The sequence below is a fragment of the Papio anubis genome, chromosome 19 (assembly GCF_008728515.1).
Source record: "Papio anubis isolate 15944 chromosome 19, Panubis1.0, whole genome shotgun sequence".
NCBI lineage: Eukaryota > Metazoa > Chordata > Mammalia > Primates > Cercopithecidae > Papio > Papio anubis.
The window spans coordinates 10549085-10567464 of NC_044994.1; the positions used below are offsets into that span (position 1 = coordinate 10549085).

General features: G+C 35.3%; 1 protein-coding gene across 5 annotated transcripts in view; it reads right to left on the reverse strand.

Annotated features, from left to right (window-relative positions):
* SMCHD1 (structural maintenance of chromosomes flexible hinge domain containing 1) overlaps positions 1–18380 on the reverse strand; it is a 153480-nt gene that overhangs the window by 51867 nt on the left and 83233 nt on the right. For all 5 annotated transcript variants that reach the window (XR_002518629.2, XR_002518628.2, XR_002518630.2 and 2 more), the window contains 8 exons: positions 13977–14125; positions 13001–13089; positions 11744–11862; positions 8654–8821; positions 4862–4987; positions 2407–2486; positions 2004–2161; positions 663–778 (listed from right to left, as the gene is read on the reverse strand). Coding sequence is in view for 2 of the 5 variants with exons in the window: in XM_021929971.2 (XP_021785663.1) it covers positions 663–778; positions 2004–2161; positions 2407–2486; positions 4862–4987; positions 8654–8821; positions 11744–11862; positions 13001–13089; positions 13977–14125 (1005 nt within the window). In the remaining 3 variants the exon portion in view is untranslated. The remainder of the gene's footprint in view (positions 1–662; positions 779–2003; positions 2162–2406; positions 2487–4861; positions 4988–8653; positions 8822–11743; positions 11863–13000; positions 13090–13976; positions 14126–18380) is intronic.

Here is an 18380-nt window from a genome sequence, read left to right on the forward strand (position 1 = left end):
AGTATGGTAGCCAATGGCTATATGTGGCTACTGGGCACTTGAAATGTGACTGGTCTGAATTGATATACAGTGTAAAATAAACACCAAATTTCATAGACTCGGTAAGATACAAGAATGTGAAATCCCAGCAATAATTTTTAAACTATTGAGTATCTGTTGAAATGGTAACTTTTGATATATTAGGTTAAAAACTCTAGAATTTTACTTATTTCTTTTTAGCTTTTAAATGTAGCTACTAGAAAGCTGAAACACCAAGTGTGATCTTTCTACTGGACAGCACTGTTCTAGACCCTCTAACTCTCTCTCCACTCTCTTTCAAGCAGTCTATCAATCCTATCTCTTTACTATCTCATTTTCTATATTATCCCCTCATATTTAATAGCTTCTTCCTTGTGCTACTGTCCTTCAGATGAAATAATTTTATTATATAGGCATCTTAAAATGTTAAGAAAAATCACAAAGTAGACTACTCTTTTTCAATAGCATCAACTGTCAATTCTGAAACACAGACTGATGTAATTTCTTTAACTCCAAGGAATGAAGTGAATTAGCTTCCATTTCTCAAATTTATATAACATTATATATTTACATTAAATGAGATATAGTTTTAAGTTAAATGTAAGAACTATTTTTAACTTCAAAAAATGCTTCCCATGACTCACATTTGCTGGGGGTCGGTTCCCACTGGTAGATAGCTTCCACATTTTCATGGAAATACGTGCTGGATTAATATTTTTAATGATACTGTCATCTTCAGAAATAACACTAATCATAAAATCTGTCATGGTAAACGTTAAAAAATTATTTTCTTTTTAGTTCAATTAATGGATATGGTTAAATAACAGTATGCCTTAAAGCAAATATCTTATTTAAATGTTTAAAGCATACATGTTATTTAAATGTTAATACAAGTCTGATGAAGAAATGTATAAATTCTAGCATACAAGACCAAAAGGCTAGAATGTATGTATACTCAGCAACTTAAGAGTTATGCCAACTGGTCATAGCACCATATGCTTTATGTATTCCAAGAACAGAATATTTACTTTCTTGTATGATTTTCAATAGCATACAATAGCCAAGAGATCATTATATATAATATTCCCATTATATTTACCACCTGTAACATTCATTTGGCACCTGTTATTGTAGTTTTTTAATAACAGGAAATAGATCTCCCTGAAATAGACTTAATATTTTACATATGGTATAGAGAGTCTACTTTATAAAGTATAAAAAGCTATGTGCACATGTAACTTAATTATTAAAAATTATTGTCAAAAATTTTTAAATCTAAACTTTTGAGGTGCTTCATTCACTACTTAAAACTATGTACAGGGATTCACCTTTTTAAGAAAATGGAAGTCTTCCAGAAAATTATTTGTGTAAAGCAAAAACTAATTTCCTATTGACTTAATATCTGCCACATAATATTGAAATCATTTGCTTCCCTGTCTCCTACATTAGACTGAGCACACTGAAAACTGTCTTATTCATTACTGTAATTCAGAGCACAGCATAGTATCTTAACATGTATTTAATACATGTTTGTTTTTCTTAAATATCTTTAATCATAAATGCTGATGTGATATATTTTCACTCAAATTAAGCTAAATGATTCTAGTTATGATGGGTTTAAGATCACAACACAATATTTAGTAGAGCATAACTCCATAATTCTCACCATATGGTTCCTATTTCTTTCACACAATTTTACAATTCAGTGAATGTACAAACACCACGTGAATTAATTACCTCAGCCTATCAGTTTATGTATGAACTTTCAGTTCATTCTCGATATTAAAATAAATGCAAGACGGGAATAAGAGTAGGCATTGCTAAGTTAAATATATTTTCTTTGCCACTTAAAAGGATTTTTTTTAAAAAAGGCTATTATAAGCATGATTTTTTATTGTGCTGAACACCTAGGGTAAGTAATTTATTCCACTAATGTACGAAGAAAATTATCATTATAGATTTATTTATGTATATGAAATACTCACCAGTGAAAAGACCCCCTGCTAAGAAGGAAGCATCTTTGTCATATTTAACATTGAGACGAACGGGTTTTTCTGGATCTGGAAGAATCATTAACTTAATTACAGGTCCCTCTATGATACTTTTGTTATAGATGGCTTTAACCTGCAGAGTATGCTCTCCTCTAACAAAACAAAACAAAAGGGGAGAGGGGTTCAAATTACATTTAGTTAATTTTAGTGAATAATCTAAAAATTTTGAGACAATTTACGCAAAGTTCAACTCTTAGAAAATCTCTCAACTTCTATTCAGTCCCAACTCTTGCCTAACATTAAATAGAAGGATAGTCATTACTTTTAACTTCAGCAAAGCAGTAGAAGAAAAATGAATCTCTATAACACCAACAACTATCAAACTTTTGGTTCTTACCTAGGGGCAAAAACACTGAATACTCCCAAATTAGCCCTGCCTTTCTCATCTGTTTTATGCTGTTGGTTTGAAGGCGTGAGCTAAAAACAAAACAAAACAAAACAAAACGGTTAATTAGAAAATTCTAGAGATCAATCAAGTTCTTTTCTTCCATTACAATGTTCTTTCCCTCTATTCCTATTTTAAAAGCAGTATTTGCATACTTCCAAAATCTAAATTTTAAAAATCTGAACTAGTTGGAATAATGTAGCATGTAATGATATAATCCAAAGTAGAGTAACAATCACTCATCTTGATCAATTTCACTAGAATTTAATGTATTTCAGTTACTAAGTTGCAGATTTCTAGTTCACCGTTTCAATATCACTGATACATCAAATGAAGTTTACACAAACAATGAAGGTATATTCTAAAGCTGGGGCAGGTGTAGGGGACTGTACTGGAGAAATATATACTGTACACACACACTCAAGTCAAAGGATCATAGCACTATCTTCATTCTTCATTTTTCTCTTGAATGTTTACTCAGATATGCTTCTCAAATTTTTGCTGCAATACTACATTCACAGTGATAACTAAGCTTTCACTTTCAAGAGATCAAGAATCAGTGGCCACATTTCCTAATAACGGATTTAGAAGGGTCTCTCAGCCTTTTACAGATGGTTCTCCAGAAACCAGAATCATATCTTTATTATGGGGTTAAAAATAATCATTGTCTAACTCTACTGGAAGCAAACATTCAGAATAACAGTGAATTTGTAGACCACAGTAGAAGAAAAATCAGACTGTCTCCCAAACCCTAAAACCCATCTCAACTTAGTAGAACGTAAAGAATAGCTAATAATGGTACATGCAGACAGGAAAAGCAATAGCTGAATGGGAAAAAATGAGAAAGCACACTTGAAATGATAGGATGAAGTCCTATGTTTATACCTGTCCCAGTTACTCTCTGGTCCATTGTCTCTCAACCCATCTTTCTCAAAATAAGTCTCCCATCTGGGTATCAAATCCTTACTGACAAGCCAGAGAAGTAAGTCTTTTCAGGTCTTATAGCAGCAATATCATAGACTCATTTAACAGACTCATTTAAAAACTCCAACTGTAATTACTATGAAAACAGGTCCATGTGTATAATAAGCCATTCTTGGCACTTTAATCTTCCATACAACTTTTAAGATCACCTTTTCAGGTTCTGGGAAATCCCTACTGGGATTCTGATTGAACTATAAATAATTGCAAGAGAAACATCATCTTTACATAATATCAACTGGTTTCTCCATTACATTTACATTTATTTTTTATATGTGGAGGGATACTCAAGATTGTCTGAATATGACCCCAACTCCCCCTGGCTTGCCTAGCAACAACCTGGCTGGGACCAATGAATTCCTTTCAACAAACAGAAGAGACAGTATAAAAATACAACTTTATGGCCAGGCATGGTGGCTCACGCCTGTAATCCCAGCACTTTGGAAGGCCAAGGCGGGTGGATTACCCGAGGTCAGGAGTTTGAGAACAGCCTGGCCAACATGGTGAAACCCCGTTTCCACTAAAAATACAAAAATTAACCAGGCATGATGGCACATGCCTGTAATCCCAACTACTCAGGAGGCTGAGGCAGGAGAATCACTTGAACCTGGGAGGCAGAGGTTGCAGTGAGCCAAGATCACACCATTGCACTCCACCCTGGGTGTTGCAGTGAGACTCTGTCTCACACACACACAAAAAAATTGTACACACACACACACACCCACACACCCACACACACACCCCTTTGCAATGAACAGCGGCTTTTCCTCTTTCCCCTAGAAGGAGGGCCTCCAACTTTGCACCAGCCCCTAGATCCCAAGCAGCTTCTCAATACTCATGGGAATAACTGATACCTAATCTTGAACTTTCTGGTAGTCAAGACTGTTCCTCAACTTTATAAGACCATGTTCATACTTGCCCCATAAGAAGAACCACAGAGGGCAGGAGCCTCACCCTAGAATATACCAGCATGTTCTAGCAGCTCTGCCCAGGATCTGGTAGCTCTCTATAAGTAGAGGATAGGTACCTGCATGACTCTTTTTGTTTAGCCTCACCATGTATGTTTCCCCAATAATGCCTGTTCCTTAATCCATTCTGTGGGTCCCTGTGGTATCTGTCTTCATTCACTTTGTCAGTGTTAATTATCTATTTATTCATCCTAATCTGAAATGCAAATCTTACTATATAAGAAACATTAAAACAGTCATAACTGTACAATGTTGGCCCCTTGTTGTACTATTGTAAGATATAAATTCTACTTCCTCAAAATAATTTAAAAATTTTTTGAGGTTTATTTACACTAAGTAATAATAAAGATTATGTAAAATATATTTTTAAAAAAAGAAGCAATATGACAGCTAAAGATACTATCATGAAAATGAAATCCAGAATTTTAAATGAAGATGTAAGGAAGTTTAACACTTACCTTTAAATTGCTAGCTTTTGTAAGACTTATTTTAACATGTTGTACCGGTGCTGGATTATCCCACTGATCACAAAGTTGAACAATAATAGGGTTCTGTAAATCTCTTCCATTAATCACTGGAATGCACTGAAAAGAATAGAAATATTTTAAGAAACACTAAAATATATGGGCCAAACAATGCAATTACTTGTATAATTGTGTAACGATCACTTAATTTATCTCTGTTCTATTCGCAAATGGCTTCTTTGGTCAATGAAAACAAACTTTTGAAAGTCAACTAAATTGTGTGACCCTCTTATCGAAATGATAAATGATCTGAAAAAAGGTAAAGCAACACCTGACATTACAGTCTTCCCTCAGTATCCACAGGAGATTGGTTCTAGACCCCTAGTGGATACCAAAAGCTGCAGATATTCAACTTTTTTATATAAAATTGCATAGTATTTGCATATACCTAAGCGTACACTTGAAATCATCTTTAGATTACTTATAACATCTAACACAATGCAAATGCTATGTAAGTACTAGAATGTGTTCAACAGAAACGGAAATCTATCTTTGGTTCTCAGATTTAGCATTGGTAATCTCTAGTTTAGCTTCTCCTTCAGTTAATGTTCAGCTCTCTTGCCATTGTGCATTAAAAGTAGTAACATGGCTTTCTAGCCCTTGGTTAAATAGGACTATTCACTGATGATCTACACTGTCTTGTTGACTTAAAATGCTTCTTGCTTTTTCCCTAGCTAATATGTAAGGCTGTATAATTCTAGAAATCTGCTTACTGACCTATTAACATTGGGCACATCAAAGGAAACACAGTGTTAAACAAGATACCTGACAAAAGCCCAATCCTCTGGGTCAATATTTTAAAAGTTTACAAAAGATGGAAGGGAACTAAAGAACAACAACAACAAAAAACTGATTTATCACCTCTCCTCTAACAAGAATGTTCCTTCTGCTTCCTCTATCCCCTACTCTTAACTGAGGTAGTTGGTTACCAGATTACGGGAAAAGGCTGCTGAAAATGGAAAGAAAAATTAACATTCTGCTATGGATAGGACATTATGAAAAAACCAAAGACCCTTGAGATTGGTTTAGTTGTGTCCCTCTATCATAAAGTTTACACAGCTACAGCCTTGTTCCCTCTGCCAAAGTTTACAGAAAGCTTGAATTTTGAAAACTGCTGAGTTTCCAAATGTAAACATACAGTATTTCATTCCTAATCAAGTAACTGTTTCCAAAACTACCTTTAAAGGACAGTCTAAGTTTTTAAAGGATTCCTAGCTACTTTTAAAGGTTATCTTTAAGTAAATGACTTGCAGCCCAAATGGCTAATAATAATGTTTTCTAGAAAATAGAAAAAGCAAATTTCTGAAAAAAAAAGTTCATAAGCATTTTAATATCACATCTAATGTCACTTTTTAATACTGGAATGTTAATATTTCAGCATTTCAGTTTCCTCATTTACTTGTCTTTTTATTTTTACCTTTTTACAGAGACAAATTCTCACTATGTTGCCCCACCTGGTACTTTTTAACTCCTGGGCTCAAGCAATTCTTCCACCTTGGTCTCCCAAAGTGCTGGGATTACAAGGCATGAGCCACTGCACCTGGCCAGCTCCCTCATTTATAAAGAATAATATATGTATTTATTAACACCCATATATTTTTCTATTCATCATGTTTATATATTATATCAGTTCCTCCTCTCTGAACAGATCCTATCGGGGAGAAGATGGGTCAGCAATTAGAAAACTTAGAAAAATTAGATATCAAATAATCATTTTTCTAGCCTCATCTACATATAACCATATCTCAACGGACTGATATATTAGTTTATGTTTTAAGTTTCTGGATTATTACGGATCTACAAATAACTCCTACAAATTTTTGAGCCAACAGCCATCATTATTTTTTTATATTTATCCCCCAAAAAATATAAGACAAACATGTCCAGTTTTTTCCACCTCAAAACTATTTCACATAACTGTTCCAGGTAATAGTCAATCAACAAATCCTTTATTGGCATCAATAGGTATAAAAAGTGGGTTAATTTATGTTTTGTAAGTGCTCCCAGAAAAAAAAAAAATGCACTGGCTTTTCAGTAAAACCCTTTAGTCAACACATTATTATTTTAAAAACTGTGTTTTATAAAGCACACTGTCATAACCAGTTTATCTGCTTTTTAAACTCACAAGTAAAAAAGAGCAATCTCAAACTAAGGCATGACCATGTTAACCTTTCTTAGATGACCTGCCCCTTTACTAAGATAAATTCACCTACTACCATGATTGTATGAGTTCATTTTCTTTTACAGAAAATGTGGGCTGGGAACGGTGGTTCACACCTGTAATCTCAGAACTTTGGGAGAATGAGGCAGAAGAATTGCTTGGGCCCAGGAGCTCAAGATCAGCTTGGTCAACATGGTGAAATCCTGTCTCTATTAAAAATAAATAATTTTTTAAATTTTTTTAAATAAAAATTTTTTCAAAGTTAGCTATCACATCAACAGTTAAAGTCCTGGCTGGGTGCGGTGGCTCATGCCTGTAATCCCAGCACTTCGGGAGGCCAAAGTGGACATACTGCCTGAGGTCAGGAGTTTGAGACCAACCATGGACAACATGGTGAAATTCTATCTTTACTAAAAATACAAAATTAGCCGGGCATGGTGGCACATGCCTGTAATCCCAGCTACTCGGGAGGCTGAGGCAGGATAATCGCTTGAACCCAGGAGGTGGAAGTTGCAGTGAGCCAAGATTGTGCCAATGCACTCCACACTCCAGCCTAGGTAACAAGAGAAACTGTTTCAAAACAAAACAAAACAAAACAAACCGTTAAAGCCAATAATCGCTTGAACCCAGGAGGTGGAAGTTGCAGTGAGCCAAGATCGTGCCAATGCACTCCACACTCCAGTCTGGGTAACAAGAGAAACTGTTTCAAAACAAAACAAAACAAAAAAAACCGTTAAAGCCCTGCTATTCCACAAGCAAATGCCAGAATCTGGACATTTTAAAACTAGAATTCCATCAAAGGATACAAAATTTCAGTTAGATAGGGGTATTAAGTTCAAAAGATCAATTGTATGATGATGATTATAGTTAATAGTATATTGTATTCTTCAAAATTGCTAAGAGAATAGATTTCAAATGTTTTCACCACAAAAAAATGTGAAGTAATATGTGTGTTAATTAGCTTGATTTACCCATTCCACAATGTATATATATTTCAAAATATGTTGTACACAATAAATATGTACAATTTTTGTCCATCAAATTAGAATTCTAAAATTTCAGTTAAAAAAAAAAAATCAAAGGATTTGGCAGACATTTACAAAATTAGTGTTTAAAATTTAAGTACTTGCATAGGAAGTCATACTGAAGTTTTTATGGGTATGACTTGATGTCTGAGATATGCTTTTTAAAACTCCAACAAAAAGTTATTAGATTAGTATAAGAGAACAAAGAACAAAATTGGCAAAAATAAGTAACTGTAGAAACTAGGTAACTGGCACGTGGGAGTTCGCTACACTATTCTTTTTATTTTTATGCATGTTTGAAATTCTCTGTAGCTTTTAAGATCTGAATTATTACACTCATTTTTAACAAATGAGGACACAATGATGAATCAAATAGCAAAGTATTAAGACTCACATAACCTTGCTCTTTTGTTATTTTTACTGTTAACAACTGTTAGTTGTTACTTCAGCAACAAAATATATCTGTTCTGATCCACTGACAATCTGAAAGTAATAGGCCATGTAATATTAAATTCTCAGTGAAGACATGAAGTGACTTACCTCCTTCAGTTCTGGCCAGTCTATAAGAAGAAGTTTAGCAGGAGGTCCAGAAATTAGTTGCACTCGAATAAAGTCAGAAAACTCGTGCCAAGTAAAACAAAGATCCTTATTTCCAGGAGGACCTGGAATAAATTTGATGCCTCTTACACTTATACTCTGTGTGTTTTCCTAGTGAGGAAAAGTACATTGAGAAAGACAGGGGGTATCACTTAGTTTTCAGAAAAACAAAATAAAATGTTTTGTCATTAACCCATGGGCATACAGATGTGTTTCTTGGTAAAAGGACAGAAAATAAATTGTACCTATGCAATAATGGCATGTCATAAATTTTATTTTCAAGAGAGGAGAGATTGAATTTCTTCTTTCAAGGGGTAGGGGATCCAAAAGGTTCTGGCTATGTCTCTTTATCTTATCTTTTCTTAATTTCCCTCTTCCTTGTACTTTCTCCTTTCTGCTACCTGAACAGCTTTTATACTTTTCTTTCCCTCTGTTTGCAACATTACTTACCAGATATACACATTGTTTTTCTTTAGATTTTTGTATATGAAACCTTAATAAGAGGCTCTTCCCTGATCACCTTACTTATTGGCATACTATCTATCCCCTTCCTTACTTCACTTTTCTTACCTCTTATTTCTCATCTATTGCATGTCCTCTCCATGACAAGATGATTTCCACAAGGGCAGGAGCTTTGATTTGTCACTACTCAATCTCTATTACTTAGAACAATGCCTAACATGTCATATTAATGAGAATCAATGAAACTAGCCTATAATCTCTGCAATATGACTGAATGATTCCACACTGGCATGAGTGCTATAGTATTCATATTTTAACGGTGACCCTTGAAGATTCAGTCATCTTAAATTTCTGCTAGGTACAAATCTGCTTCATCAAAATTTTGCTTTTGTTTCTGGGCTGCTGTAACAATATTTCATCAAAATTTTAAAATCAGGCCAGGCACAGTGGCTCCTGACTATATAATCCCAGCACTTTACGAGGCCTAGGTGGAAGGATCCCTTGAGCCCAGGAGTTCACGACCAGCCTGGGCAACAGAGTAAGACCCCATCTCTACAAAAAATTTTAAGATTAGCCAGGTGAAGTGGCAAGCGTCTATAGTCCCAGCTAGTTGGGAGGCTGTGGTGGGATCACTTGAACCCAGGAGGTCGAAGCTACAGTGAGCCATATTCACAACATTGCACTGCGCTCCACCCCGGGCAAAAGAGTGAGATCCTGTCTCAAAAAAATAAATAAATAAATCAGAGAGAAAACTTCATGTTCTCAATGATCTGTAGAACAGAACATTTTATGTAAAAAGTCACTGCAAAATAATCAAAATTAATTTCTCCTAAAAGCTCAATAAGCACAGAAGAATTTTTCAATATTCAGAAAACAAATTAAATAGATATTCCTTAGTAAAATGTACTGAAGTTCAAAATATGTAAAGTCTATCTTAGGGTTCCAAATTTGATAGCTCTTCTGAACCAAAAGCCCTTCTGAAGGGGTGATTTCTTTTTTAAAGTCATGTTGGAAGTTGTTCTGGTTTTATTTCAAATCTTGAAAATGAAATTGCATTTACAAATTGTAGATGGGTACAAACAGAATTAAATATACAATTCCGAAAATGGGCCAAGATGGTATACGTCAATTACAGAACAGAAGTAGAAAAAAAGTCCACTTGGCTGGAGAGTAAAGAGCTATGGAGAGAGAAAGGGGTGAGATTATGGTAGGGTGGAATACTATAGGTATTACAGGCCATACTAAGGCAATTGATTTCAAATGCAGTAGAATGTAACATGCTGATAGGTCTAATGGGTAGCATGAGAACTGAAAATTGACCCCTGGATTTGGTCAGGTAGAACAGAGCAGAAAAACATGATGAGAGTGGCTTGCTACAGAATGACAGAAAAGGATGTGAAAACATACAACTCTTCCAAGGAGTTTTACTATAAAATGGAGGAGGGCAGTAGATGGACAGGAATACAGAGCCAAATGAAGCTTTGCTGGTTTTTCTGGAGGGATTTTTCCTTTTGTTTGTTTAAGATGAGTGACATTCCAGCATGTTTACATGCTGGTGGGACGGATCTAGTAGAATAACTGAAGATGTAGGAAGATGGGTTATAACTTAGGAACAATTAGGAGCCTGTGCACAGAATGATAGGAAGCAGGGATTGTTTATTCATAACCACAGGAGCACATTTATTTTCTGATTTCATCTACCTGTAGCGTGAAGCTAGAAAATGGAAGAATCTAAAAGTCAAAGAGCACATTTTATCATTGTGGAGGGAACAAAATATTCAAAGTTCCTCAGTAGTGAAAATGATGCTCTCAACATTAGAAAACAGCAGAACAGATTACTGGAGACAGAAACACTAGTTAGAAGGGAAACATGGAAGTTATTTTTGTGACTGCCCCTGTTAAGAAAAAGTGTAATAGAGACTCAAAGAGGAAAAGTTTAAAAAAGCATTCAATGATCTAAATGAATTTAACTTCCCTTTGACCTGAGAGATCTTCTCTCTCACCCACTGTGGACTGGCAGGTTCCTTAAGACCCAACTCCACCATGTCCTTTTCGCTAAAGCTGTCTCTACCTCTCCAAGCAGACTACAGCATGCTTGTTTGTTTTAAACTGAAAGAATTCCACCAGAGTTTTTATTTTTTAAGCTAACCTGAATTAAATGCACAGTTGCAAACCTTTATAATGATTTTTTCTCTCAGCATCCTGTTAATACAGGGTTTAAACACCAAGAAATTTTATTTAAATAGCTGCTATGAAAAGCTATCAAAAAAATCTATACACCACAATCTTTATGGATAAAATGGTATGATGTCTGGAATTTGCTTCAAAATGATATGGTATGGGGAGAATGATGACTGTTGAAGATGATGGGAACACAAGAAATACCCATTCTATGTTTATTTCTGCGTATGTTCAAACTTTTTCATTATAAGATTTTTAAGTGCCTTTTATGACTTTTCAATTTAAAAACTAAAATCAAACTTTTTTGTTATACTAGTTTTTCCCAAACTTTTTGTTACACATATAACAATAGAATGAATCAAACCAACATGGTATAGAAAGTAACCATACCTGAAAGGTTGTTTTCAAATTTGAGCTATCAAGTCCAACACCAGCAATTGACAAAGAAGATAAAGAACTTGGTGAAAATGCTTGAATCTGATTTCCGTACTGATCCGTAATTATTATAACTAAAAAAGGGGAAGTTTTATTTTAGTATTATCTTTTAATAGAAGATATGAATATCTACAATATACTTTATAAAAACATGCTTAGAAACTTACTCTTTGTTCTCTTACTAATTTTTGGTAATAAAACAATTATACTCATTTTTTAAATTCACTATAAAATAAAGATTTACATAAGTATATTTTCAACTACATTTAACACGATGCTAATGTTAATCAGATTTTTTTACCATGAAAATTTGAAGATAGTCTTTTAATGTAATTTTCTAGACATAAGAAAAAATACATAGGAATCCATTCATACATGTACGTTATACTTTCATGTTTAAAAAAGAATTTTTTAATCCAAATGCCCATCAATGACAGGCTGGATAAAGAAAATGTGGCACAAATACACCATGGAATACTACGCAGCCATAAAAAATGATGAGTTTGTGTCCTTTGTAGGGACATAGATGAAGCTGGAAACCATCATTCTCAGCAAACTAACACAGAAACAGAAAACCAAACACCGCATGTTCTCACTCTTAAGTGCGAGTTGAAAAATGAGAACACACGGACACAGGGAGGCGAACATTACACACCAGGGCCTGTCGGGGAGTAGGGGCTAGGGGAGGGATAGCACCGAAGAGAAATACCTAATGTAGATGACGGGTTGATGGGTGCCACAAACCACCATGGCACGTGTATACCTACGTAACAAACCTGCACTTTCTGTACATGTACCCCAGAACTTAAAAAGAATTTTTTTAGGAGTATAGTATCACTATTTTGTCCAGGCTGGCCTGAAACCCCTTGGTTCAGGCAATCCTCTCGCCTCAGCCTCCTGGGTAGCTGGGACCACAGGCATGTGTACCATGCCAAGCTTATTTTATACTTTTCTTATTAACTTCTAATTAGTAATATTATTACTTCTAACAAAAGGCAAGATTTTTTTCAACAAAATATGTTTGTCACACTGATTTCAAAGCTATGTCAGCCTGGGCAAACGTAATGAAAATACTTCAATCTTGTCTGACAATAGATTTTAAACCAATAACATTATATGAACCCAAAAGCTTTCCTTTCAGATTATGTATCTAAAACATCCATAGAAGGAAACATCAGTTTTTTTGTTGTTTTTAAAGCAAGCCATACTAACCTACTTCTCCTTGAAGCTCTTGGCCAATCTGTACGGTTCTTCCTCCTTTCATCTCACATTTTAGATGTTTAGGTTCATCAGGAAGTGGTCTGAAATTGTTTAACAAGTTAGAAGTCTTTAGTTAGAGCATTAATTGAAGTAGTTCCAACATGCTACAGAATAACACATATATAATGTTCGTATCCAATAACTCAAATATAATAACACCCCTTCAAATAACTGTTTAATTTATATAATCTGCTATTAACCCAAAAGAAAATAGGAAAAAGATACTTTGCAAAGATAGTAGAGAATACGGACCAAAAACTTACAGACATGTTAAGTCACAGTATTAATGCTGGATTAAGAGGAAATTATGACAAGAAAACAGACGAGTTAATAACTCACTGAGTGATGTCATCACAGTCAGAATGCAGCACATTTGAAAATTCTATCTCAAAAACAGAACTATCCTAAGTGTTGGGAAAAGTATAGAAATGGGTAGAAGAATTAAAGTCCAAGAGGTTATTGGAAAAGAGGTGGCCAAGAAATTGATAGACCAGTGTAAAAGGTTTTTTTTACACATTCACTTAATTCTGTCCCTTCAATATAAGTTCTACATATTAACTCTGGTGGGACTCTCAGCTTTAAAAATTCTCACTAAGCAATGAAAGAATTTTTCCTTCTGAACAACACTGACTGATCACACTGTATCTTTTGTATTTTTCATGTCTTTGTCATTTTGCAGGTGTTTTCACTGTTGCTGGCACTAAACTTTCCTTTAATAAAGGTTCCAGATACTAGAAGGTCAATTCAGTGCAAGGTTATAGTGATAACAAAAATTAATCGCTATCACCAATGATACTTTATTCCAAAGACAATCTATCATATTTCATTGAAACTGTAGTATTTTTACATTAAAAACAACTTTCATATATGTGCAATGGAGGAAAGTATTTTGTTGCCACAGGCTGCAAAATATAATGAGTCCACAAACCTTACTGTAAATGCACTTTCCAAAGACACATGATCATCTTGGAAAGAAACCTGGCAATAGCGCATATCTTTTACAGATGTTGGTACTTGCACATCAGGAAGAAGACCCTGTAGCAAGTGCTCTTTGTTAATCTCAGGAGTCCAATTAACCTAGAAGAAAATGATATATTTAAGAATAATAAAGCTTAGTCTGTCTAATGTTCTCCTACTGCCACTTATTTTACTCTTAAAACTACATTATAATCCATCTTCTTCACCTCCAAGAAAAAAGTCTCTTTATGGTCAGAAATGGTGTGGTTCATATACTACTATGATACAGAGGCATCCTCTTTGTCTCTGTTGTTAATGTTGCCCTATTTTTTAGTGAGACAAAATAAAAATTCTTAAGTCATTTCTTTAGTGCTTTGCCAGAAAAGTATCACTGTGGCCATTATCGTTTAAAAGTAACATATAAATCAGATCATGTAATTCCGAAAAGCAATATTCAATTATTTTTTGAAAAGAATCCTATTTATGGGAAGGCTCTGAATGAGATCTAGGTGGACCTTATTCTTACTCAACAAGGTGAGAAAAAAAAAGTTTTATCTAACTTTCTGGACATACTTTGGCCTTAATCTCTTCTTGGGTGCTTTCAGTTCTGTATTAATTTACACCTCTTACATTCCATATTTTGTCATTTAATCCATACTTTTTCAAGTTGTTTGCTCTACTCTGTCCTTACTTTTAAACTTCCAATACTTTCTATTTAAGAATTCTGACCTCAACTTTCTCTCTACTTTTATTTAGACTTCTATAGTTGATTTTAAAATCACTCATATTCTATTTTTACTTTTAGATTTTATAGACAAGGTCTCGCTCTGTAGCCCAGGTTGGAGTGCAATGGCATGATCACAGCTCCCTGGAGCCTCCAATTGCTGGGCTCAAGCAATGCTCCTGCCCCAGTCTCCTGAGTACCTGAGACTACAGGCATGCACCACCAGGTCTGCCTAAGTTTTTGTTAAGAAGGGGTCTCACTATGTTGCCCATGCTGGTCTTAAACTCCTAGCCTCCAACAATGCTCCCACCTCAGCCTTCCAAAGTGCTAGGATTACATGTGTGAGCCACCATACCTGGCCTTAAAATCACTAACAATCTTTTTTTGAAAAAAAATTCTAATTTACACTTTATTTTTCCTCTACTTTTAGGTTCAGTGGGTACATATACAGGTTTGTTACATGGGTAAATTGCATGTTGCTGAGGTTTGGATTATGAGTTATCCCATCGCCCAGGTAATGAGCATAGTACCCAATAGGTAGTTTTTCAACCCTTGCTCCTCTACTACCCTCCCCTCTTTTGGAATCTCCAGTGTCTACTGTTCCTATATTTTCCATGGGTATTTAACGTTTAGCTCCCACTTATGAGACCATTCAGTATTTGGGTTCCTGTTCCTGTATTAATTCACTTAAGATAATGGCCTCCAGCTGCATCCATGTTGCTGCAAAGGACATGATTTTGTTCTTTTTTATGGCTGTGTAGTATTCTGTGGTGTATTTTCTTTATCCTTATTTTCTTTATCCAGTCCACTACTGATAGGCACCTATGTCTTTGTTGTTGTGAATAGTGCTGAGATAAACAGAGACTGCATGTATATTTGGTGAAATGGTATCTTTTCCTTTGGGTATATATATAGTAATGGTATCACTGGTTCAAATGGTAGTTCTATTTAAGGTTGAGAAATCTCCAAACTGCTCTCCACAGTGGCTGAACTAATTTACAGTCGCACCAACAGTGCATAAGTATTCCTTCTTCTCCACAACCTCGCCAACATCTGTTATTTTTTGATGTCTGCTATTTTTAAATATAGTCATTCTGACTGGTGTGAGATGGTATCTCATTGCTTTTGATTTGCATTTCTCTCTGATTATGATGTTGAGCATTTTTTTCATATATTTGCTGACCCACATGTACGTATTCTCTTAACAAGTTATCTGTTCATATCCTTTGCCCATTTTTTAAATGGGGTTGTTTTTTGCTTGTTAAAGTTCCTTATAGATTCTGGATATTAGACCTTTTTAGAATATATAGCTTGTTAATATTTTTTCCCATTCTGTAGTCTGTCTGTTTACTCTGTTGGTAGTTTCTTTTGCTGTGCAGCTCTTTAGTTTGATTAGGGCCCACTTGTCAACTTTTGTTTGTGTTGTAACTGCTTTTGGGGACTTGGTCATAAATTCTTCATCAGGGCCGACGTCCAGAATGGCTATTTCCTAGGTTTTCTTCTAGAATTTTTATGGTTTGAAATCTTATATTTAAGTCTTTAATCCACCTTGAGTTAATTTTTGTATAAGGCAAAAGGTAGGGATCCAGTTTCTTTCTTCTGCATATGGCTAGCCAGTTATCCCGGCACAATTTTTTGAATAGGGAGTCCTTTCCCATTGCTTGTTATTGTCACCTGTGTCAAAGATCAGATAGCTCTACGTGTACAGGTTTACTTCTGGGTTCTCCAACCACCTCCATTGGTCTATGTATTTGTTTTTGTACCAGTAGCATGCTGTTTTGGTTACTGTAGCTCTGTAGTACAGTTTGAAGACGGGTAGTGTGATGCCTCTCATTTTGTTATTTTTGCTTAGGATTGCTTTGAGTCCTTTTTTAGTTCCATACGAAATTTATAATAGCTTTTTTCCAATTCTGTGAAAAATGACAGTAGTTTGATACGAACAACACTGAATCTGTAGATTCCTTTGGGCGGTATGGTCACTTGAATCATACTAGTTCTGACTCATGAGCATGAAATGTTTTTCCCTTCTTGTGGGTATTCTCTACGATTTCTTTCAGTAGTGTTGCAGTTCTCCTTGTAGAGATCTTTCACTTCCTTGGCTAGATGTATTCCTAGGCATTTTGCAATTTTTGTGGCTACCATAAATGGGACTGATTTGGCTTTCAGCTTAAAAGTTACTGATATACAGAAATGCTACTAGTTTTGTACACTAATTTTGCATTCTGAAACCCTACTGAAGTTGTTTATCAGCTCCAGGAGGTTTTTGGCAGAGTCTTTGGTGTTTTCTAGGTATAGAATCACCTCCACAACGAAGAGACAGTTTGACTTATTTTCCTATTTGGATACCTTTTATTTTTCTCTTGCCTGATTGCTCTGGGTAGAACTTCCAGTACTATGTTGAATAGAATTGGTAAGAGCAGGCATCCTTGTCTTGTTCCAGTTCTCAAGGGGAATGGTTCCAGCTTTTGCCTGTTTGGTATGATGTTGGCTGTGGGTTTGTCATGGATGGTTCTCATTATCTTGAGGTGTATTCTTCAGTATCTAGTGATGGCTTTTATCACTAAGGGATGTTGGATTTTATCAAAAGCATTTTCTGCATCTATTGAAACCATATTAAATCATATGGTTTTAATTTTGCTTATGTGGCAAATCACACTTATTTATTTGTGTATGTTGAACCAACCTTGAATCTCAAAAATAAAGCCTACTTGATTGTGGTGAATTAACTTTTTTTTTTTTTGAGATGAGTCTCGCTCTGTCGCCCAGGCTGGAGTGCAGTGGCGCGATCTCAGCTCACTGCAACCTCTGACTCTCGGATTCAAGCAATTCTCTCTCTCAACCTCCTGAGTAGCTGGGATTACAGGTGCCCGCCACCACACCTGGCTAATTTTTGTATTTTTTTTAGTAGAGATGGGGTTTCACCATCTTGGCCAGGCTGGTCGTGAACTCTCAACCTCGTGATTCACCTGCCTCGGCCTCTCAAAGTGTTGGGATTACAGGCGTGAGCCACCGCGCCTGGCCCGTGGTAAATTAACTTTTTAATGAAAATCACTAATATTCTGTTTCCTAGTTGATGCTGCTCTAATGTTTTTAGTTACCTTTTTATCTTTTAAAACCATCTTTAGTCTCTGTTCTTTATTGTATTAAAAAAAAAAAAAAAGAAAGTAAGAAGGAGTTCCACAAAAAAGATAAAAGGCTTTCCTCACTCACCCTGGCTGTGTACCCCTCTGAACAGATTCCCCAGCTCAGTTCAGGCTGAATTCCCTCTATCTTGGCTTAATTCTCTCAACACCACAAAACCACTGTAAAGGCTGTACATTCAACTTAAGAAAAAAGGAGTATTCACTATCTTTTACTGTCAATGAAGAAGTGCATAGACATACATCATTACCAAATTAGAGGCACAATGTGTCAAATGCAGGCAACAACCTTAGAGAAGGTATGACAGGGAGAGGCTCTCCACTCAATGTTTTTCTTAAACTTCTTAAGAAACGAGGAAGTGGAAGCATGATTGTGAGAAAGAAGGAAATAGCTCAGAAGCCACATCCCTGGCACCACTATTAAACCACTACTTACCTTCAAATCTGCTTATAGAGATAAAATGGTTACCTGCTTTCCAAGCGGAATCAGAATTATTTCTATCTCAATTCT